Source organism: Myxine glutinosa, chromosome 5 (assembly GCF_964187855.1).
Source record: "Myxine glutinosa chromosome 5, kmMyxGlut1.1, whole genome shotgun sequence".
NCBI lineage: Eukaryota > Metazoa > Chordata > Myxini > Myxiniformes > Myxinidae > Myxine > Myxine glutinosa.
In genome coordinates, this window is record NC_136265.1 from 33,555,605 (window position 1) to 33,579,562 (window position 23,958).

At 45.1% G+C, this 23,958-nt stretch overlaps 2 protein-coding genes across 2 annotated transcripts in view; both read left to right on the plus strand.

The window, feature by feature from the left end:
- LOC137427730 (40-kDa huntingtin-associated protein) overlaps positions 1–21,948 on the plus strand; it is a 30,832-nt gene extending 8,884 nt beyond the window's left edge. The window contains exons 4-12 of the mRNA XM_068117422.2: positions 6,496–6,655; positions 8,892–8,960; positions 9,125–9,245; positions 9,337–9,429; positions 14,404–14,468; positions 14,621–14,708; positions 16,657–16,703; positions 20,369–20,424; positions 21,729–21,948. Of these exons, the coding sequence (XP_067973523.2) occupies positions 6,496–6,655; positions 8,892–8,960; positions 9,125–9,245; positions 9,337–9,429; positions 14,404–14,468; positions 14,621–14,708; positions 16,657–16,703; positions 20,369–20,424; positions 21,729–21,810 (781 nt within the window). The 3' untranslated portion in view covers positions 21,811–21,948. The remainder of the gene's footprint in view (positions 1–6,495; positions 6,656–8,891; positions 8,961–9,124; positions 9,246–9,336; positions 9,430–14,403; positions 14,469–14,620; positions 14,709–16,656; positions 16,704–20,368; positions 20,425–21,728) is intronic.
- Positions 1–23,958, plus strand: part of LOC137427735 (zinc finger BED domain-containing protein 5-like) — a 196,192-nt gene that overhangs the window by 150,294 nt on the left and 21,940 nt on the right. The gene's annotated exons all lie outside the window — the stretch shown is intronic.

Genomic DNA, 23,958 nt, shown 5'->3' on the forward strand with positions numbered 1-23,958 from the left:
AAGAGCTTGTACATGCATACATTGGGTAAAGGACGAAAATATTTGGGCTCGGTGGAAAAGTGTAATTTGTTCCTGGAATTTAAGCCTGTAATTTGTATCTGGAACTGCACCGTGAGGCAACTACTGGGACCATGATTTATTAGCTTTTCTGGAATTCCAGATAAGGTATTGTCAGCGTGCAACGTCTGTCCGTCTCCTATTTTGAGTTCTCTGGCCCAACCGCTGGGCCAATCCAGCTGAAATTTGGCAGCAAGGTTCCGCTCCTGATTGTTAACAGGTATTGCAAAGCTCGTTTCGGTCATGTGATTTTAAGTAGCTCAAAATGGCTTACTTAGTAAATTCCTTCAAAAATCTTATTCTCCAGACCCACCAGTCAGAATGCTACCAAATTTGGGATACAACATGAGGACAGGTTGCTCATGTTAAATTGTGGAGGCCATGCCGATCAGAGAAGGACAAGTTCTGGTGTGCGATAGAGAAGCTGATGGAAAACGTGAAAGATGAGGAAGTTGTTGTGGTAGGAGGAGACCTAAATGGACATGTGGGAAGGAGAATGGATGGCTTTGAGGGAGTTCATGGGGGTTACGGATATGGTGTGAGAAATGGAGAAGGTGAAAGGATTTTGGAGTTTGCTGATGGAGCTGATTTGTTGATTTGTAATACTCAATTCCAGAAAGAGGATAATAAGCTTGTTACATACACGTCAGGTGGGTCGAAGACAACCGTTTTGACTATCTGCTGGTGCGTAGACGAGATAGGGGGCACCTCCGGGACACAAAGGTGATCCCGGGGGAGGAGGCTGTTTCACAGCACCACTAGGTTGTCTGCGACATCAGGGTGAAAGGTGCGAGGAGAGCTCGGCGGGTGAAGTACCAACTGAGAATGAAGGTATGAAGGTGTGGAGGTTGAAAGAGGTGACAGTGAGGGAGGCATTAAAAGAGAGGCTGAGTAGGGTAGAGGATGATGTGGTTGAGCTTGAAAATGGTTGGATGTCAATAAAAGGTAGTCTGTTGGGAGCCGTTGGTGAGGTATGTGGATGGACAAAAGGACCACCGAGGCACTCGGAAACATGGTGGTGGGATGATGAAGTTGGAAAGAAGATTGACGAGAAGAGGAAGAAGTTCAAGGAGTGGCAGAAGGCGAAGGGTATGGGGGCAGAAAAGGCAGAGCATGAAAGTCATAAGGCAGCCAAGAAGGCTGCAAAGAAAGAGGTAGCAAAGGCGCAGGAGGCATGCAGGAAAATGTTCGGAGAACGCTTGGATTTGGAAGAGGGTCAGAGAGCGGTATTCAGGATTGAAAAGCAGATAGCGAAAGAGAGGTGTGATGTGATGGGGGTGAGTTGCTTGAAGGATGAAGTGGAACAAATCGTTGTCGACCCAGATGGAATTAAAGGAAGATGGAAAAGATATATGGAAATGCTGTTGAATACAGAGAATGAATGGGACGGCACATAGAGAGTAACCCAGTTTTAGAACCGGCAGAGAAGATAACTGAGAAGGAAGTTGAGGAAGCGATAAAAGCAATGAAGAGTAGAAAAGCGGGAGGGCCGACGGGAGTTGTGGGAAATATGTTGAAGGCAGCGGGAAATTGGGGTGTGAAGAGAATGACAGAGATCTGCAATCTTGTGGTGAAAGAAGGCCGCATTCCAGTGGATTGGGAACTGAGTACCCTCGTCCTGCTATACAAGGGGAAAGGTGACCCTCTAGAGTGTGGCTCGTACCGAGCGATAAAGTTATTGGAGCATGGAATGAAGGTATTGGAAAGGGTGTTGGAGAAGAGGATAAGGAAGAAAGTGAAGATTGACGAAATGCAGTTTGGATTTATGCCAGGAAGAGGAACGACAGATGCGCTTTTTATTGTGAGGCAGTTGCAAGAGAAGTACATGGAGAAAAGGAAGAAGTTGTTTCTTGGGTTTGTTGATCTGGAGAAAGCATTCGATCGGGTTCCACGTGAAGTAGTGACATGGGCATTGAGGAAGTTAGGAGTGGAGGAATGGTTGATCAGAGTAGTGATGGCAATGTACAAAAGAGCGCGCACAGCTGTAAGGACGAAGGACGGGAACAGTGGTGAGTTTGAGGTGAAGGTGTGAGTGCATCAGGGGTCGGTACTAAGTCCACTGCTATTTGTAGCTGTGATGGAGGTGCTGGCTTGGAACGTAAAGGAGGGTTTACCGTGGGAGTCGTATGCAGATGATCTGGTGTTGATTGCAGAAAGTATGGATGGACTGAAGGAGAAGATGAACAAGTGGAAGGAATGTATGGAGACAAAAGGTCTGAAGGTGAATATCGGAAAAACGAAGGTGATGGCAAGTGGTAAAGCATGTGGTGAGATGGAATGAACTGGGAAGTGGCCATGTGCTGTGTGCAGGAAGGGTGTCGGAGTGAACTCCATTCAATGTACAATGTGCGCTGAGTGGGTTCATCAAAAATGTAGTGGTTCGAGAGGGTCATTAACCAGTGTGGCAGCTACATTCAAGTGCAAGGTGTGCACAGAGGGACTGCAGTGTGCACAGAGGTGTGCACATTCTCAGATTCAGAATTAATTGTTGTAAAAACCAGAGTTACAACATTGTCTCAGATTGTGAGTTTAATTCTGAATCGATCTCTAGCAATACCTGTTAAGAAAACCAACAAGCAACACATCAATATTCAGCATTCATAGGAATCAGTAATGGATTTGCAACTAGCACAAGCAAGCCTGGAACAAAGGAATCATACGCACCATCTAAGTATGCACAACATTACACACGATAAATGTCACAGGAATGATCGTAGCGCTGTCTGTCTGAGTTCTTATAACTGCCGCGCAGTGGACAAAAGCCGCATAACACCTGGGTTCAAACTTAGGCACAATTTCACGACAATTAGCATGATTTTCCTCGACATTCATGGGATTTTCCTTCATTCGAGGGATTTTTTTTTTTTGTATACAAGATCGAGGCTCGTGAAAGAGCTAACATTAATCACACAGAAAGACAAACCGACACATAAAACATATAACATGGGGAGCGGTAGACAAGATGGGGCGAGAAGGGGAGGAACACAAACACAACATCTGAGAGCAGGGACATCGAGAGATATGTGGGAGGGGGAGGGCTTTGGGGGGGGGGGCATGGGAAGGGGGGGGTGGGAGAGGTATAAAACATATGGACACTGCCGGGACTTCCAGGAAAGAAGTTGGAATTTCAAACAAGGTGGATCTGGGGTGAATTAGTGGGGGTAGAAAAGATCAAGGTTTTGGATGGGGAAAGATAAGAGATGGTGGTGAACAGCTGTTTTAAAGACCTGGAGGGAGGAGTGGGATTGAAGGGAGTGTGGGAGTTTGTTCCAGAGGCGGGAGAAAAGAGAAATGAAAGAGTGAAGGTGAGCAGAGAGCCGAGATTTCGGCAGTTTAACCATCAGAGGGTTGCTGGCAGATCTTGTGTGACCTGTAGGAATATTTTGGGGACAAAGCACAGAGAGAGCTGGGGGAGCAAGGCCGGAGAGGAGTCGGTAGAAGACAGAAAGACCACCTACCTGTCTGTGGTGAGTGAGTGAAAGGCCGTCGGAGATAGCTTCATCACGGGAGATTCCAATGATTCTGAAAGCTTTGGTTTCAACAGCGTGAAGCCGAGCTAGGTGTGAGTCAGGAGCACCGGCCCATAGGGGAGAACAGTATTCCATTGAGCTGCGGATGAAAGCCTTGTATGTGGTGAGGAGCTCAGGTGTGCAGAGGAAGGACTTCACACGACGGAGGATGCCCAGTCGGCGACTGGCTTTGGAGGCCAGCTTGGAAATGTGGTTTTCCCAAGAAAGATCATGGCAGATAGTGAGACCCAAAAGCTTGAGCGACAGAACTTCTTGGAGAGGATTGTTGAGAAAGTAGATGGGAGGGTTGTCCAGTCGATCTTTTCGGAGAGACATAGTAAGAGTGTGAGATTTGTCAGGATTGAAAGACATGTTCCACTTGTTTGACCAGTCTGTGATTTTGTCCAGGTCGTCAGAGAGTGAGGAGGCTGCAGACTGCTGATCTGAGGGTAGAGGAATGGAGCGGCAGAGAGTGGAGTCATCAGCAAAGAGATAGAGAGGATTTTCCAGAGAGTCGGAGAGATAATTGATAAAGACCAGAAAAAGCACAGAGCCCAGAACACTGCCTTGGGGAACTCCAGCCTGAACAGGAAGGGGAGATGAGAGAAATCCATTCAGGGCCACACGTTGTCTACGACCAGAGAGGAAGTCTGCAAGCCATGCATGGAGATTTCCATGGATACCATAGGAGGAGAGTTTGGTGAGCAGAGGTGGGTGCCAGACCGTATCGAAGGCACGTGATATGTCAAGGGAGACGGCTCTGATTTCCTGTTTGGCATTGAGGACCTCCATCCATTGTTGAGACAGCAGAAGCAGCGGATTTGATATCCGAAGCAATGATGGATTCCACGACTTTGCTGATAATTGGGAGGATTTTCCTTCATTCAAGGGCTTTCCCTCAACATTTGCAGGATTTTCCTCGACATTCGCATGATTTTGCTTGATATTCGTGGTATTTTCCTCGACATTAGCATGATTTTCCTCAACATTCGCGTGATTTTTCTCATCATTTTGCAGGATTTTCCTTGGCATTCATGGGATTTTCCTCGACATTCGAGGGATTTTCCTCAACATTCGTGGGATTTTCCTTGACATTCGCGGGATTTTCCTTGACATTCGTGGGATTTTCCTTGACATTCGTGGGATTTTCCTTGACATTCGAGGGATTTTCCTCGACACTAGCATGATTTTCCTCAACATTCGTGTGATTTTCCTCGACACTAGCATGATTTTTCTTGACATTTGAGTGATTTTCTTCGACATTCGTGGGATTTTCCGACATTTGTGGGATTTTCCTCGAAATTTGCAGGATTTTCCTCGACATTAGCACGATTTTCCTTGACATTCGAGGGATTTTCCTCGATAGTGGGATTTTCCATGAATCAGGAACTGCCAGGAACCTATTCCCTATTTTCCCATTGAAACAATGCCCCCACATTTGCGGTTTCCGACATTCGTGGCATTTTCCAGGAACGTGTCCACCGTGAGTGTCGGGGTCCGACTGTATTTGACTTTTCACCCAGTTCATATCATTTTTTTATTTTTTTTATTTTTTGTATACAAGATCGAGGCTCGTGAAAGAGCTAACATTAATCACACAAAAAGACAAACCGACACACAAAACACAAAAAACAAGGGGAGCGGCAGACAAGATGGGGAGAGAGGGGGAAGGACACAAAAGAGAGGGGGAAGAGGGGGAAGGACACAAACACAACATTTGAGAGCAGGGACATCGGGAGGACTTGGGGGGGAGGTGGGAGAGGATTAAAACATATGAACACTGCAAGGACTCTGGGGTGAATTACCGGGGGTAGAAAAGATCAAGGTTTTCGATGGGGGAAGATAAGAGATGGTGGTGAACAGCTGTTTTAAAGACCTGGAGGGAGGAGTGGGATTGAAGGGAGTGGGGGAGTTTGTTCCAGAGGCGGGAGAAAAGGGGAATGAAAGAGTGAAGGTGAGCAGAGAGCCTAGACTTTGGCAGTTTAACCATAAGAGGGTTGCAGGCAGATCTTGTGCGACCTGAAGGAATATTGGGGGGACAGAGCACAGAGAGAGCTGGGGGAGCAAGGCCGGAGAGGAGTCGGTAGAAGACAGAAAGACCACCAACCTGCCTGCGGTGAGTGAGTGAAAGGCCCTCGGCGTTGACTACATCGCAGGAGATTCCAATGATTCTGAAAGCTTTGGCCTCAACAGCGTGAAGCCGAGCAAGGTGTGAGGCAGGAGCACCAGCCCAGAGGGGGGAACAGTATTCCATTGAGCTGCGGATGAAAGCCTTGTATGTGGTGAGGAGCTCAGGTGTGCCAAGGAAGGACTTCGCACGACGGAGGATGCCCAGTCGGCGACTGGCTTTGGAGGCCAGCTTGGAAATGTGGTTTTCCCAAGAAAGATCATGGCAGATAGTGATCCTTTGTAGATCATTGTCAGATATCATGGCAGATGGCAGATATCATTGATCCTTTGTAGATTTCTTGCAGTCTCGGCTCTTGGTATCCAGGCTCAACTCCAATGAGCTAAATACGTGTGGCAGTGTATGTGTGGTGATAGACGAGCCACTTGACTTATACTGTCACAGCCTTCAGGCAGACGTCGCAAGGGAAGTCCTTAACCCATGCTAGGTTGAGGAGAGCAGTTTGGTGAAATTCATCATTCGAAGCAGATCAAGCGTTGTATTTTGTGAATGAAGCCCCATTATAAACTCATGTGGAGTTCAATTGGGAGAATGAATCGTTGAATGAATGGGTGCATCTCAGAGTTGGGTGCAGTTGCATTGAATTCCAAGGGTTTCAAAAAACTGCTTGATCTTAGATGATATTATTGACTATAATAACTCTTTGCAATTGGCCATTTTTATCTTGGATAATATGATTTGAGAGAAATATAATTGTGAGTATCGTTGCAATTATTTGAGAAAAACTCTGGACTGCGGCAGGTGTGAACAGGCGGTGATGAATGGTCTTGGGGAAGCAGAGACATTAACGGAAGCAGCTCGTCTACTTCTGCGTGCTGAGGTGGACAATTGGACATTGCACCTGCCTAGTCTACAGGAAGCCCTGCAGTCTTCCTGCAATGCATTCAACTGTGCCATCAAGGTAAAAGTCACATGGTTGCACAGTGTGCATTCAACTCGCTTCATTTCTACCTCTATAATCAGGCATACTTTCAACTAGATGGTATTCATAAAATACTTAACCTGCGCTGTCAACGTGGTGCGAGTCAACTCTTCTGTTGTTGAAGGGTTTTTTTCTATGATCCAATATGGCTGCCAGGCCAGGTGAGCGATGACATCATTAATTTACATTGTCTGATATAATTGTTGTGCATATCACACTCAATAAATTTCAAACTGATCAGACTAAGCATTGTCCCTGTCGAATTATGTCATCATAATTAAGGCAACAATGACGTCATCGTTAACAACACTTATTCCCCATTCGGAGTTCTTTACAATGAGCCATGTTTCAATTTTTTCCATTGAGTGGTTTCGGAGATATAAAGGTGCAATGTTTTTCGATTTTTTTCCAAGACGTCGCCTGTACCACGTGACGTCATAATTATCGTACTAGAATTCACCAAATGTCTGTCTGTCCGTCTGTCCGTCCGTTCCCAGGTACCGCAAAAACGGCTGAACCGATCGCAATGATATTTTGGGTGGGTAATCCTCGGACCCCCTGGAGTAAAATAGGCTTTATTGTTTTTCCAATTTCAGCTTTGGTCTCCAGCATTTTCAGGTTTGAACTTCCGCATAACGTTATTGTCCCGGGTACCGCAAAAACGGCTGCACCGATCGCAACGATTTCCTGGAACCTTTGCAGTAAAATCCTACGATAATTCACCAAAATAACATGACATGAAAATAAAAAACGGCTGAACAGTATTTCATGAACATTTCATTGCGGAATTGAGGAAAATCCTGATGAATTACGAACCTGCTGCGAATGCGGAAGTGGACAGATTATGGCATTGAGCTGGTTTGATAATATCCCAATACAACCGTCATTTAAAGCAGTATTTTGTTAAAGTATCAATTGATGATTGGAATTGAGTGAATAGAATTACGATTTTGAATTCGTAATTGTATTCACCCAACCGTACGGAACTTCACATCAGGATTTAAATATTTGTTTATGTCACGAATGTTGTTAAAAGTTTATTTTTTATATTAATGCTATTTAATTTGTGATTGGAGTTATGCTGTTTGGAATGAAAAAAGAGATATCGAGTTCAAGTGAATGACGAAATGCCGTGACGGTTTCTACTTTCTAAACGTGAAATTCGCAATGGCGCATATTCGCCATTGACTGGGTATGAAACAAACGTACCCGTTTGTTTGCGAACGGGTACGTTTTTCATGGAAGTCCTTCACGAACTTGCTGTCCATGTCTGATGTGTGACTGAAGGTGCTACAGTAATGTGGAATTTATTGGTTTCATGCCTTAGCATTCGCCGTTTCTGCATTGTTTGTTTGATTCTGGTCTCCCACCCGTGTGTAGCACAGGTACCTCACTAGTCATTAAAATATTCTACAGGAAAAGGCTCTCCTATGGTCAAAATTTCGTGCCCATCGGACTAACAGTTGCAGAGAATTTTTTTTTCAGACTGATCAGATCAAGCATTGTACTTGTCGAAATATGATGTCATAATGAAGGCACCGATGACATCATCATTAACATATCTTATTCCCCATGGGGAGTACTTGACAATGAGCCTTGTTTCAATGTTTTCCATTGAGCAGTTTCGGAGATATAGATGTGTAACGCTTTTCCAAGATGGCGTCCGTAATGGATAAAAAATTCTGCAGGCGGAGGCGCTCCTATGGTAAAAGTTTGTGTCAATCGGTCCAACAGTTGCGAGAAAATGAATTTTTAAAATGCAGACATGTACGTAACCAAATGCCTAACCCTGCTTTTTGCTTCACGAGTGCAGGGTAATAAGCATTTGGAAGGATGCTAAGCTGGGTGCCCTGTCTGCCAGCATTCGCCTGCAAATTTTAAAGATCCCACTAACTTCTTAAGAGTAGGCCATGGCCCATTGTGCGTCATATCCTTACCAACTTCCTACCCTGATTACCACTTGGTAGAATAATGGCAAAGCATCCAGTGTATTCTCGGCAGAGAGACTGCTTTGGCAGTGCCGATGATCTGGAAGAGCTCGGCCCTGAATTGAATCTCTAAAATCCACGTTGCTTGTGGAGTGTTAGGAAGTGCGCAAAGCTGCTGATGAACAAGTTGGATGCCTCTTTGTCTTGTCCGCAGTGGTTGTGAGATATTCAAGATTTAAAACGTTGAAGGGCCAAATGAAACTTTCCATTCTGTGTAACTTGTGCAGGTTTACACGGAACTAAGACAGACTACCATGGCCGCGAGCCTCTGTCTCGATCTTGCGCAATCCTTGAAGGTAAGAGTTATGACCCTTAGGCCTTCCATAAGCTAAGTTCAATGCAAAACAGTCAAACCAACTTGCCCTGAATTGCCTGATATCTGCATAATTTTGCCTGATGAGAAAATTAAGGGTGTGGAGTAGACATTGAATGTGCTGAATCATTTTTTTGCTGTTTCCAGTTGATGGGTAAGGACGGGGAGGCTTGCGTGTTCTTCCGCCGTGCTGCCGAACTGCAATACGAGACGCCCTTTGCCAGCCTGCACTCACTGGGACAGGCGGCATCATGCTGTCTGCTCACACGTACGACGACTGCCCCCTTTCCATTTTCATTCATCAATTTCCTGTCATCATGTTGAGAGTCATGTACATTTATCCGACAAATGCTGTGCAGATGATTACGAAGGTGCTTTGACCCTGTACACGACCATGCAGCAGGTGGCTGAGGAGAAGGCTCCACGGCTCCCTGGCAACAACGCCCCTGTTGGTACGAATTGCTTCATACTCGTCATGGCGTTTGTAGAGGTTGCACTGTGAGCTGGATGCCGCCACCACCAAGTTGCCCTTGTTGCTCGACACACCCTTTGGGAGTGTGAGTGTCCATGACCTTCGGTTGTGAGCATTTCCTTAGTGGAGAATTCACCCAGGACAGGTCACTTCTCCCATGTGGAGTGGTGCTGAAGTTGCCCTCAACCAGGGCAGAAATTTGGTATTTAGCTACCATCAACACATGATGGCCCACTCATTTTGAAAGGTACTTTGGGATGTTTAGCATCCACAGGCATATGTTACCAGACAGGACAGCTGACTTAACATCCAGTCTGAAGTATGCGTACTCAATGATGTACCACCCTGCCAAGATGACACTTTATACAAACTTGGGTTGGGAATTGAACCTAGACGAGAAAGCTCAGAGACAGGTGTGCTACCTCTCCTGTCAGCCCCGTGATCACTAATTATTCCCAATTAGAAAAAAAATGGGTTTTTTATAATCGGCTCCATCTGTCTGTCCATCCCGCCATCTCCTCCTGAACAGTTAATTGGAAAATCACAAACTTGGTAGTTATGAGCATCACATTGCACGAAGGTGCAAGAAAAGGTGCAAGAGTCGTCTGGTCAAATCGTCTGGTGTCTGGTCAAATCTGTTTCTGGTGTTTGTTCCCCTTCCCTCCCTTACCTCAAACGGCTACACAGCTGACTCCGCACGTGAAAAAGCTGAATGCCACAACTCTGTGTTTGCCTCAAAATATTGTGTCCCAAACCCGTCCCTCTCTGTACCCACCATACCCAGTCGTATCCAGCTGCTCCTGGACTCTGTGTCCTTCTCTTCTGACAAGGTGGATAAGTTTCTGTCAATCCTCGACGATGATTCTGCAACTGGACCAGACGGTATCAGCTGTTTAATGATAATAAGACGAAATAAGATATACGATATAAGATAAGATAAGATAAGATATAAGATAGACGAAATAAGAATGATAATAAGACGAATGATAATAAGACGAAATAAGACGAAATATAAGACGAAAGACGAAATAAGACGAAGAAATAAGATAATAAGACGAAAAAGGGGTCCTAAAATCCTGCTCTGCCGCTCTATCTCCCCCTCTCTCTGTTCTCTTCACCCTCTCTTTTGCTCAAGGTCATCTGCCATGAGCTTGAAAATTAGCCAACATTACCGCTTTACACAAAAAGGTGCAAAAACAGATCCTTGCAACAACAGACCAATCAGCCTTCTCCCAATTATCAGCAAAGTCATGGAATCCATCATTGCTTTGGATATCAAATCTTTCCTCTTCTCCAATGGCTTGATCTCTGATCATCAATTTGGTTTCAGACCAGGTCACTCTACTCTGGACATGCTGCTTCTGCTGTCTCAACAATGGATAGAGGTCCTCAATGCCAAACAGGAAATTAGAGCTGTCTCCCTTGACATATCATGTGCCTTCGATACGGTCTGGCACCACGCTCTGCTCACCAAACTCTCCTCCTCTGGTATCCATGGAAATCTCCACGCATGGCTTGCGGACTTTCTCTCTGGTCATAGTCAACGTGTGGCCCTGAATGGGTTTCTCTCATCTCCCCCTCCCGTTCAGGCTGGAGTTCCTCAAGGCAGTGTTCTGGGCCCTGTGCTTTTTCTGGTCTTTATCAATGATCTCTCTGACTCTTGAAAATCCTCTCTATCTCTTTGCTGATGACTCCACACTCTGCCGCTCCATTCCTCATATCTCAGATCGGCAGTCTGCAGCCTCATCACTCTTTGCAGACCTGGACAAAATCACAGACTGGTCAAACAAGTGGAACATGCCTTTCAATCCTGACAAATCTCACATTCTTAGTATGTCTCTCCGAAAAGACTGACTGGACAACCCTCCCATCTACTTTCTGAACAATCCTCTCCAAGAAGTTCTGTCACTCAAGCTTTTGGGTCTCACTATCTGCCATCTCACTATCTCACTATCATCTCATCTCACTCATCTCACTATCTCACTATCTCACTATCTGTGCTCTGCGGCAAAAAGGGTTGGCGTCAGGAAGGGCATCCGGCCGTAAAACATTGCTTCAAAAAGGGGACCGAAAAACAACAACAACCACAGTTCCCGAAAAAGGCCAACCCCCGCTTGCGGGGAAAAATGGCCTCTAAAGGTGGTTTTTTTTATCTGCCATGATCTTTCCTGGGAAAACCACATTTCCAAGCTGGCCTCCAAAGCCAGTTGCCGACTGGGCATCCTCCATCGTGCGAAGTCCTTCCTTGGCATCACCTAAGCTCCACACCACATACAAGGCTTTCATCCACAGCTCAATGGAGTACTGCTCTCCCTTCTGGGCTGGTGCTCCTGCCTCACACCTAGCTCGTCTTCACGCTGTTGAAACCAAAGCTTTCAGAATCATTGGAATCTCCCACCATAAAGCTAACTCCGAGGGCCTTTCACCCACTCACCGCAGGTTGGTGGTCTTTCTGTCTTCTACCGACTCCTATCCGGCCTAGCTCCCCCAGCTCTATCTCTGCTCTCTCCCGCAAATATTCCTATAGGTCGTACAAGATCTGCCAGTAACCATCTTCTGGTGAATTTGCCAAAATCAAGACTCTTTGCTCACCTTCACTCCTTCATTCCTCTTTACTCCCACCTCTGGAACAAACTCCCTCACTCTCTTCAATCCCACTCCTCCCTTCAGGTCTTTAAAACAGCTGTTCACCACCATCTCTCATCTTCCCCCATCCAAAACCTTGATCTCTTCTACCGCCGTTAATTCATCCCAAATCCACTTTTATTTTCTTCCAAATACCGACTTCTTTCTTTCCTGGAACTTTCCTGGAACTCCTCCCCCCCCCCCCCCCCCCCAAGCCCTCTCCCTCCCACAGATCTTCCGTTGTCCCTGTTCTCTGCTGTTGTACTTGTGTGCTTCCCTCTCTCTCCCCATCTTGTCTCCCGCTCCCTTTATTGCATGTTTTGTGTGTCGTTTTTTTTTTTTGTGAATGATGTTAGCTCTTACACGAGCCTCGATCTTGTATACAAAAAAAAAGAAGAAAAAAAAAAGAGAGAAGTTGCAAAAAGGTCGTTTTTGGCCCCGCCCTCTGGGGCGGTGGCAAAAGGTCAAACACCAAAAATGCAATTACGGACACATTTTAAAACATTTTTAAATTAAACTTTGTGTGTGCAATCAACATTGTGGGACGCGTGAAATATGTGATGCCTTTTTTGGGTTTGTCCCCCGGTTTTTTTTTTTAAAGATAAATAAATAATTTCTTACTAATGACAAAATTGTAACATCCTTTGTCTAATCGATTTGCAATCAAACTATTTTGTACCGGTTGGTGGCCTCTTCTTTCCAATGCACAGAGTGAAGTTTTTATTGGAGAGTGAACGCACCACTAACTTTAGCAATCTCCTTAGCAATGCTCATGCCTGACGTTTCGATCAGTCGTTTTAATCCGAGGCGTCGCAGGCAACTTGCGGCAGTCATTTTATTAATCCCCTACCCAGAGGGGACGATAGGTTTGCTCTCCCTCTGTCTCTCTGTCCGTCCCACCTGTGGTTTCCAGACTTTTTCCCATACCCTTTAACATATTCAACTGAAACTTGGTACATGGCCTTATCATGATAATTTACAGAACAAGTTCAACTTTCAGGGAGTTTTATCATTTTTTTTAAAACTTGGGTTAAAATTTAAAACAACATCCATTGGCACCGGTAGGGGACATGTATTGCAAAGCAATTCTCGCTCTTATTATTATTTTTTGGCTCATCTCATGTTGCCTTGAGGGCATCAAGAATCATCCAGGAAGTGTGAACTGATCATTTACACCTATAGGCCAGATAAAGTGTAGCAGGCACATTAAACCCTCCCCTGGAAGCCATTTGTGAGCCAGCTGGGTTTTTATTGCCAACAATCTTTTCATGACAATTGTAACCTGAGTCTGGCTCGTTTTCCCGAAGCTTACAATCCAAATTCTTAGTGCCGCTGCCTTCAGCTGTATTTGAACTTTGGAGTGGCAGTCGAGTGTCCTGATGATGCTGAGAGACCAAATGATTTCTGCCCTCCATCCCCTGTTTATAAGTCAGAAATAAACTGCCCACTCGTTCGCAATACCCCGTACGCTCGTGAAGCGAAAACGGGGTGCAGCGATCGGTTGCATGTGTGCGTGTGGCTGCATTAAAAAAATTCATTTTCTCAGCAAGCGTTGGTCCGATTGACACAAAACTTTGCACCATAGGAGCACCTCCTCCTGTATTTTTAGTTATAATTATGTCATAGGTCATGTTAAATGGACGCCATCTTGGAAAAAACCTTGAACCTTTATCTCTGAAACCGCTCGATGAAAAAAATTGAAATATTGTTCATTGTGAAATACCCCCATGGGGAATAATATATGTCAATGATGATGTCATCTGTGCCTTCATTATGACGTCATAATTCTACAAGTACAGCGCTTGATCCAATCAGTATGAAATTTAGATTTTTCTCTGCAACTTTTAGTCCGATGGACACAACATTTTCACCAGAGGAGCGCGCCTCCTCCTGTATCATTTTTAAATTCTAATTATGATGTAATAGGTCATGTGGTGCAGGCGCCATCTTGGAAAAACGTTGCACCTCCATATCACCAAAACTGCTCCATGGAAAAAAATTAAACATGGCTCATTGTAAAGAACTCCACATGGGGAATAAGTGTTAATTATGTCATTGGTGCCTTAATTATGACGTCATAATTCGACAAGTACAACGCTTAGTCCAATAAGTTTTAAATTTATTGAGTGTGATCTACGCAATTATTAAATTAGTGAAAGTTAACGCATGATGTAATTGGTCACGTGGTCTCGCAGCCATATTGGATCAAAGAATAATAATCTTAAAAAACAGAAACTTTGACTAACTACTGAGAACTTGTGTCTTGACTTGGCTGTATTGATCATTCGATGAGTTTAGCCAATGCAACGTCATTTTTCTCCTCACGCAGGTGCTTTTCAGGACATCATCGCAAGCAACGAAATTTCCCGAGTGCTGTTGTTAATGTTGGTACAGGTAAGCATTCACGAGTTATTCCATTTGACACTTGAACACCTGATCTAATTTGTGTACCCCAGCACGTGAAGACAGTAAACCAGGGCTGGAATATAATTATCTGGACGTGCTTAGCTTTTGAGATGATTGGGTTGTTGGGTTCACTTCTCCAGCCTCCTCCTCAACACCTGGCTCCAGAACATGCCCGAACACTGGAAAATTACGCGTGGAGCGCGCTCGACAGCCCGGGTCACGCTCGCTGTGAGTAGAAACTCTTAAATTGCAACTGCATAAGCGGATAATATTCTTCCAGTTGTTTTAAAGTTTCGTTTTCATATCTTCCTGCTGTTTAAGACCCAAATAAAGAGTATTAAGATTTAAAATAATCGAAAACGTGTGTGAAAGGAACTTTGATTCTTTTCATTATTCAATCACACGTTCATAACAGTGCAAACTAGAATGGCACTCAGTAGAGAGCATACCTCCGCCAGGTGAACAGTTTACGTTTTGTATCCCAGAGTAGACCAGAAAATCACATTTAATCAAAATCATCCGTCCACAACTTTTTGAGATATCCTGCTTTGTATCGTTTTTGGCTCCATCTCCCAATGGTGAAGAATAACTTAAAAAATTCTACCAGCCAGATCCAGATCTGGATCTTCACCAACATGGAATCGATTCTTCCTTGTCACACACACAAACTGTCCACCAAGTTTCGTCCAAATCCGTCCACAACCTTTTGAGATATCTTGTTCACAAACAAACAGAGACAGACAGGGGTGAAAACATAACCTCCATCCACCTTTGGTGGCGGAGGTAATGATAGGCAGAGTATCCATATCCTGGCATAGACGCCAACTTTTCAACTTCCCACGGACGGACTCATTAGTCCCTCCTCATATACACGGCAATTAGATATACTCAGAAAGATACATAGAAACCATTGCTTGCTGCTTATTATAGCTTTCCCAAGGAAATGGTAGGGGGTGAGGGGGGGGGGGGGATTGGCGGCTGCCCCATTTAGTCTACGTCTACATATCGCTCAAGCCCTCCCCTTTAGTCTTCACCTACTTCCCCTGGTTGCTGTTACTTCTGTTCAGTTGGAGTTAGTAGCATATGCAGTGGAGTACGTTTTCCTTCTTGGAAATTATCTACAGCAAGTCGGTAGAAGAAAGATTTAAAAAAAAAAAAACTTGTTGCAATTTTAATATTTTTCCTGCCGGTGCTGTGTAATATGAATATGAATGAATGATCGTTTTAAGGCCATTTTCCCCACCAGGGCGGGGGTTAGCCTTGCGGGCCCCATGACAATCATGGTTCCCTGTTTGAGGCAATGTTTTTATGGGCGGATGCCCTTCCTGACGCCAACCCTTGGTCGCCTCTTACGATGCGCAGGGATACGGTGTACCTATTCTAAACCGGGGTACACACCGTGATCACTGATCATTCATCCCAGCATGCTGGTACTCAATTTTCCGACCTCCGACAGGCTGAGTCAGTGAGTCAACCCCCCTGGCGTTAATTCAGCGATCGATCGGGATTCGAACCCAGGATCCTAGGATCCCAAGCCAGCACCCTAACCGCTAAGCCAACACCAGGCTGTGTAAGTTTTGCTATAATCCACTGGAGGACAGTTGAGAAGTTCAAAATGGCAGTTATAGGTGCTGTGCACGCGAAGAAGCAACGGCTGACTGAAAGCAATTCATAGACGTTGAACGGTTTATGTTTTGTATCCCACTGATAGGCCGGATCTGGATGTGGACCTTAACCAAAATCTTTAACTTGTTCTCATCAGCTCCCTAACTCATACACAAAGTTTTGTCATAAACCGTCCATAACTTTTTGAAATATCCCATAATATATTATTTTTGGCCTAATCTCTCAATGGTGACGAATCACTTTAGAAAAATTATAAAAAATAAATTCTCATATCCAGTTCCAGATCTTCACCAAAATGGAATAATTTAGTCCTCGTCACACACCCAACCTGTCCACCACGTTTCATCCAAAGCCATCCACAACTCCTTGAGATATCCTGCTCACAGACAAACAGACATGGGTGAAAACATAACTTCCGTCCACCTCAGGTGGCGGAGGTGATCATTTAAAATGGACGTTTGTGCTGAACACATTCTCTTTGAGGTGCTGATTTTAATGGGTCGAAACACAAGTGATGTAATAACGCGGCGTATTCACGTGTTTTCCACAGCGCAGTGCCTGCCTGAGGAACTGTTCATCCTTCTGCAGTCTGTGGTGGTGAGTAAAATGGCCTGTTATGACAAAACACCTTATTGGGACAACATGCAGCAGTTGCATTTTTTTCTATTTAGATACTGAAGCAGCAGAGGTGGCAGGATGGCCTAGATGTCCGCACACGCTTGCTTATGAGCTATCTAGCCTGGGATTGAATCTCCGCCAGCCAACAGTTGGGTCACACACCCAACCTGTCCACCACGTTTCGTCGAAATTGGTCCACAACTGCTTGAGATATCCTGTTCAGAGACAGACAAACATACAGGGGTGAAAACATAATCTCCGCCCACCTTAGGTGGTGGAGGTAAAAACCCTGTTGCTTTGCTGTTATATAATCCTACTATTAATTTGCTATTGGTCACTGGCTTTGACGTTATTACAATTTTTATTATTGACCATTGGCATCCAAAAGCTGAAAAGTATGTCCAAACGTTTCAAATGGAGCATGTCTCCGCCATTCTCCGTATGTCCAAACATTTACATTGCATCAGATTAAAAAAAAATTTTTTTTAAATATACAGAATCGAGGCTCGTGTTAGAGCTAACACATTGAACGTGAAAACATGCACAGACACATAAAACATACAATAAAGGGAGCGGGAGGCAAGAGGGGGAGAGAGGGAAGTACACAAGCGCAACAACAGAAGAGAACAGGGACGTCGGTAGATCTGTGGAATGGGGAGGGCTGGGGGAGGAGGGAGGGGTACACGGTGGAAAACAAATTAACACTTATAGGAATTTCAGGAAAGAAGTTGGGGATTTAAAGAGGCGGATTTGGCATGTTTTAACATGGGTAGAAAAGATCAAGGTTTTGGATGGCGGAAGATAAGAGATGGTGGTGAACAGCTGTTTTAAAGACCTGGAGGGAGGAGTGGGATTGAAGAGAGTGTGGGAGTTTGTTCCAGAGGCGGGAGAAAAGAGGAATGAAGGAGTGAAGGTGAGCAGAGAGTCTTCATTTTGGCAGTTTCACCAGAAGAGGGTTAATGTCAGATATTGTGCATACTGCAGGAATATTTGGGGGACAGAGCACAGACAGAACAGGGGGAGCAACGCCGGAGAGGAGTCGGTTGAAGACAGAAAGACCACCTAGCTGCCTGCGGTGAGAGAGAAAGGCCCTCAGAATCAGCTTCATCGTGGGAGATTCCAATGATTCTGAAAGCTTTGGTTTCAACCGCGTGAAGCCGAGCTAGGTGTGAGGCAAAAGCACCAGCCCAGAGGGGAGAGCAATATTCCATTGAGCTGTGGATGAAAGCATTGTATGTGGTGAGGAGCTCAGAAGTGCCCAGAAAGGACGTCGCACGACGGAGGATGCCCAGTCGGCGGCTGGCTTTGGAGGCCAGCTTGGAAATGTGGTTTTCCCAGGAAAGATCATGGCAGATAGCGAGACCCAAAAGCTTGAGTGACAGAAATTCTTCAATAGGATTGTTCAGGAAGTAGATGTGAGGGTTGTCCGGACGGTCTTTTCGGAGAGACATCATGAGAGTGTGAGATTTGTCAGGATTGAAAGACATGTTGCACTTGTTTGACCAGTTTGTGATATTGTCCAGGTTTGCAGAGAGTGAAGAGGCTGCTGCCTGCTGATCTGAGGGTTGGTATATGGAATGGCAGAGAGTGGAGTCATCAGCAAAGAGATAGAGAGGATTTTCCAGAGTCGGAAAGATCATTAATGAAGACCAGAAAAAGCACAGGGCCCTGAACACTGCCTTGAGGAACTCCAGCCTGAACAGGAAGGGGAGAAGAGAGAATTCCATTCAGGGCCACACGTTGACTACGACCAGAGAGGAGGTCTGCAAGCCATACGTGGAGGTTTCCATGGATACCATATGAGGAGAGTTTGGTGAGCAGGGCGAGGTGCCAGACTGTATCGAAGGCACTTGATATGTCAAGGGAGACCGCTCTGATTTCCTGTTCGGCATTGAGACCTCCATCCATTGTTGAGATGGCAGAAGCAGCATGTCCAGAGTAGAGTGACCTTGTCTAAATCCAAATTGATGATCAGAAATCAAGCCATTGGAGAAGAGGAATGATTTGATATCCGAAGCGATGATTGATGACCTTGCTGATTATTGGGAGCAGGCTGATTGGTCTGTAGTTGCAAGGATCTGTTTTTGCATCTTTTTGTGTAAAGCGGTGATGTTGGCTGATTTCCAAGCTGATGTCAGATGACCTTGAGCAAAAGAGAGGGTGAAGAGAACAGAGAGAGGGAGTGAAATAGCAGCAGAGCAGGATTTTACGACCCATGGGCTGATGCTGTCTGGTCTAGTTGCAGAAGCAGAGTCGAGGTTTGACAGAAACTTCTCCACTTTGTCAGGAGAGAAGGACACAGTCCAGGAGCAGCTGGGTACGACTGGGTACGGTGGGTACAGAGAGAGATGGGTTTGGGACACAGGATTTAGAGGCAAACACAGAGTTGAGGCATTCGGATTTGTCACGTGCGGTCAGCTATGTAGCCGTTTGAGGTGACGGAGGGGATGGAGGGGGACCAAACATCAGAAACAGATTTAACCAGACGCCACCAGGATTTGGAGGAGGGAGACAGGTTTGAAAGTGGAGAGATAGTGCTTCCTGGCTGTCCTGAGCAATAGATGTGGCAATAAATGAATTGTTGCTCCTAGCTTGCCAGCTTGATGACAGGAAGATGGCATTTGCATTCTTGCCTCCTCTATCTCCACCCTGTTTGGAACCGCTTGCGGCCACGGGCAATTTGCTAGTGAATGCAATGGACGAACTTCGCATTCTCAACACTAACATTGCCATATTCCGTCGTTAATGAAGTTCTTCGGCTATGGTGAATACCGAATAGGATGGATTCATTCATTTATGTACCACGCTCTTTGCAGAGCGACGGTTCTGCCAATGAGGTTTCTTGGCTGGAGCTACAATCCTGGATGGGTTTGTCACCCTGACACAGTGCGAAACACCAGGATAGTAGTTTAAAGCTAGGCCGACATTCAATTCCAGGCTAGACAATTCAGAGGCCAAGGTGCGTGCGTACCTCTAGGTCATCCTTTCAGCCAAATGTGATGGATGCAAATTTTTAATGCTTGGTTAAACGATATTTAGGCCTGTTGGAATTGCTTGGATGTATTCAGAGTGGTCCGTAGGTCTTGTTACTTTCTGCTAGAAATAATATCCGGTTCCGAGGTATAATCGGGTGAAAAAGCACCTGGCTCATGAGACATAGGGAACATCGAGTATTTAAAATGTAATATAATTGGACATGACCTCGCCGGGTCTTGAAGGGCATGGTATGATACAACCTGAACAGTACTTTGCCATTAATTTTGGGGAAGACTATTGGACCGGCATTCGAGGCCAAATCCGGCCTGCTTGTTGCATCATTACCGGCGTGCCGGAGCAAACAAAAGAGATGTCGTGATGATCTATCTCGGGGACACCTGGTCGGATTTTTAACCACTCGTTCTTTTTTTCTTTTTTCCTCCTCTTGTTTGTCTTTCGGTGATGTATATGTGGTTATTCAGCGGTTTAATTTTGTATCCCCAGGTGAAAAGGAATTTAAATTTGGCTCACATGGTAACACTCACAGTCGGTGACTTGTTTGAAAGGTTCGACGGAATCATTTCTGTCCACAAGTGCATGCTAGCACACAAGACGGCCAGCTTAATGCCCGGAGGGCGTAACCTGCAACGTGGTGTGCGTGTGCATAGATGGCTTGCCAAGAAAAGGATGCGGAAGCGCTGCGTGTACTACAGAAGGAGCTATGGTAAGATGCGGCCTACGCTGTCCTGCCTCAATTTCAAGGGATTTAAAAAGCATAGTTCTGGTTTCTCACTCGTCCTCGTAATGTCTCCTAATCCGTTAACTCTGAAAAACACAGGAATGAATTCCAAACATACGAGATACTTTCAAGTCTCCCAAGTAGCCAAAGAGATGTTACTGTTAATGTTTTGTAAAGTTTTCTCCATTTCGTACCACAATCAAAATGGAAGCCGATTGGTACAAGTCTCTTGAGGATCCGCAAAGCAAAATCAATTTTTTTTTGACAAATCAATATTCAAATTTCCCCAATTTTGACAGATTTGCAGCACAACTTGGTGGAGATTCCCCATTACATCATGAACGTTGCCTACATGAGTGATTTAATTGCGGTCACAATAATGTATGTAACATATTCTGCTTCCAGCTGATTGGGAATCACGTCCAATAACATCGACATCATATATGGCTGTTGCCTGTATGAGTGACGTCATGAACATGGTAACGCCGACACCAGCACGTGGTTTTCCATAAAAGTTTATTTCATATTAACCAACAATGTCCACTGGAGGGGACTTCCCCAATGCACCCAATTCCTCCTGTGGGTCGGCGGCAATGGAGGAATAAATCCGAGAGGTCGAAATTCCGCTCAGCATTGTCATTTTACAAAGATCTATCAATTTGTACTGAACCATGAGGAAATTACACTGGATGGTTTACCATTACCTTCCGCTTGTGAGCTGGAACAGAAATTTGTAATTTCTTTGGTGTGCCGGCGACGACTCACTGACTCTTCGTAAAATACACCGGAGTCGGAGAGGTACACAGACTCACCTCTCAGGTGTTTAGCCTGGGTTTGAATCCCGACCCAACCATAAACTGTCGTCCCGGTGTTTCACAGGCAGTCAATGCGTGTGCCGTCCCTCGGATGGACGTTAAACTGGGTGTCCCGTCTGTCGGTGTTAGTTTGAGTATGTTAAAGATCACACGGTGTCCTTCACGAAGAGTAGGTGAAGCTATCGCCGGCACACCAAACAAATTACAGGCCTATCGTCCTGTGTCAGAGCGGTGACCCGTCCACAATTGTAATTCTAGCCATAGAAACTGATTCAGCATCACCGACGCTCTGTATGGAGCACGTTTCATTATGATAATGATGATCGTGCTGACTTGTTGCGTGCGTGCCATGTATCAGTCCATGTTTGTGATTAATAACAACAGTACAGCGTGATTTTATACACGAACCTGAAACCATTTTGATCGTCATGGTTTTGATTGAAGGTTAAACTCTCTAAACTCTCGGTTTTTCAGGCCACTGCTGGACAAGAACCAGAACGACATTCTACACCTGCTCATCTGTGAGATGGGGCATCCCAGTGGATTGGGTTACTAATACAAAATCCGATATGAGAGAGAGAGCGAGAGATAGTTTATTTAATAATTCGCCAGTCGTTTAATCGATACAGTTTAAGATTATTCAAAATGCATGGCTGGAACTTGTTTTGTTGAATAAACCTTTTGGTTAAAAGTTTTTCCACCTCATTTTGGCACCAGCACGTGTCATTAGATGCTATGATTGGCTGTAATGCCTGTGACGTAATTTCACAGTCACTTGTGGCCAAGAGCGAGGTGGCTTCATAAACTAGTAAGAGGTGACCACAACCACCCTTCACAATGTTGTGGAACGTCGGCTGAGACCCTCACCATTTTTTTTCCCCTTCGGCCCTTACTTTTAAATTTGTTTTATCTGCAACCGTTTGAGCGATTGACAAAAACTTTCTACATCGGAGCGCCTAGACATGGAGAATGTTTCAACAATATTACACGACAGGGGTCACACTTTTTTTTCTTTTTTTTAACGGCCCACCAGCATTTTTGGTGGCCCGGCCATATATTATTGAGTGGTGAATCAAACTTCATAAAAATCGGTATCCAAGTTTAAATTACTATTTGTCACGACACCTACAGATCACATTTCAGTGCTTTTCATACCCGCAACCTCACAACTCGTAATCACAGAACACTCCCGTCAGCTATTCGATCATCTACCAACTAACTTACAGCAAAATAATACGAGGCCAATTTTAATGTTTGCTGAAGAAAAATTTTCTTCACATATTAACCCATTTATTGCGTTTCCCTAAACAGTTGTTTGCTCTTCACAACATTCAGCTATTAGTGGGGGGGCCAATGTAGCAGATTGAAATGCCCGGTGAAATTGCTTGTTAATTTTTGGACACTGGTTGGGCTGTCTTTAGGGATGATATAAGTTCTAGAAAAAATATGTCTCCAATTGTTTCAAGTTCTTTATGGCGGCCATTTTGGATTTTCAAAATGGCGGATGTCGAAAACGTAAAATTCCATTATCTTGGCTTCTAAATGACCCAGAGTTTCGATTCTGGTGTCCAGTTGTACATTTTTGGGGATAGAGAATTGAATGAAACCTTCTTTAATAACCTACAAGGGATAAAAATAGGTTTTTATGGCACAGCCGAACCAGTGTCCAAAATCTAACTTAATGCACATCTATCTTAATTGTTATTTGTTATTTGTATGTTCCAGATTCGTGACCCTGAGCTATGATGGAGCCAAAAAGCAAGAAAACCAAGAAAGAAACTGATTTCACACTTTGCATTCAGTGCCAGGATCCCCAAGGTGCACTAGTGACTGAGCCAGCACTGGGCTCATATGCAAAGTTTCTCCAGTTCATCCAGGAGAGGGCACGATATGGTGATGCCGACTTCAAACAGATGAACATAGAACACTGACACTACATGACCGAAAGGCCAGACACCGCTCACTCAAGGTTCTGACTGCTCCAGACTTTGTTCCTTGCCAAGCACCAAACAAACAATCTGCCACAGGTACCACGTATAGCTTCAAGACACGGTCAAACCCAGATGTCACCAAGCCGTACTCTGCGACGGACACAGTGTGGCTACTTTCACGCACAATCATGCGAACAGCTGAAGCTGAGGACGTACAAGACGACATCATCCCACCAGATGACCAGCTGCAAGCTGCAGAACCCCAGCATGCTGACCCTGTTGGGTCACTCGTCCACGATCCAAAACAACCACCTGGCAGTAGGATCAAGCATCACGATATCCCAACTTGGACAGCCTACAACTCACTGCTCTCCTCTTCGAAGCCTCTGACAGAGGTCAACGCCCTGCCATTGGTAGCAGCACCAGCCCATGAATGGCAAACACTGATAACAGTCTTGAAACAGACACAGCAAATCAACTGCATGGTCATGGGTCCCGATAGGAAGACAGTGATCACCTTAGACATGGCCCTGTATGAGCGAGCCAAACAGCTGGAGATGACCAGAGATGACTGCAAAGGCAAGTGGGTACTGCGACTAGGGGAGATGCACACTGTGATGGCTGCACTGAGGGCTGCTGGGAATGCCATAGAGGACAGTGGTCTTGACGAGGCTTGGTCTGAGGCTGATATCTATGGCCCAACAACGACCAGACAAATACTGGAAGCCAAGCACATGAAGAGGGCTTTGGAGGCCCACATCACCACTGTCCAA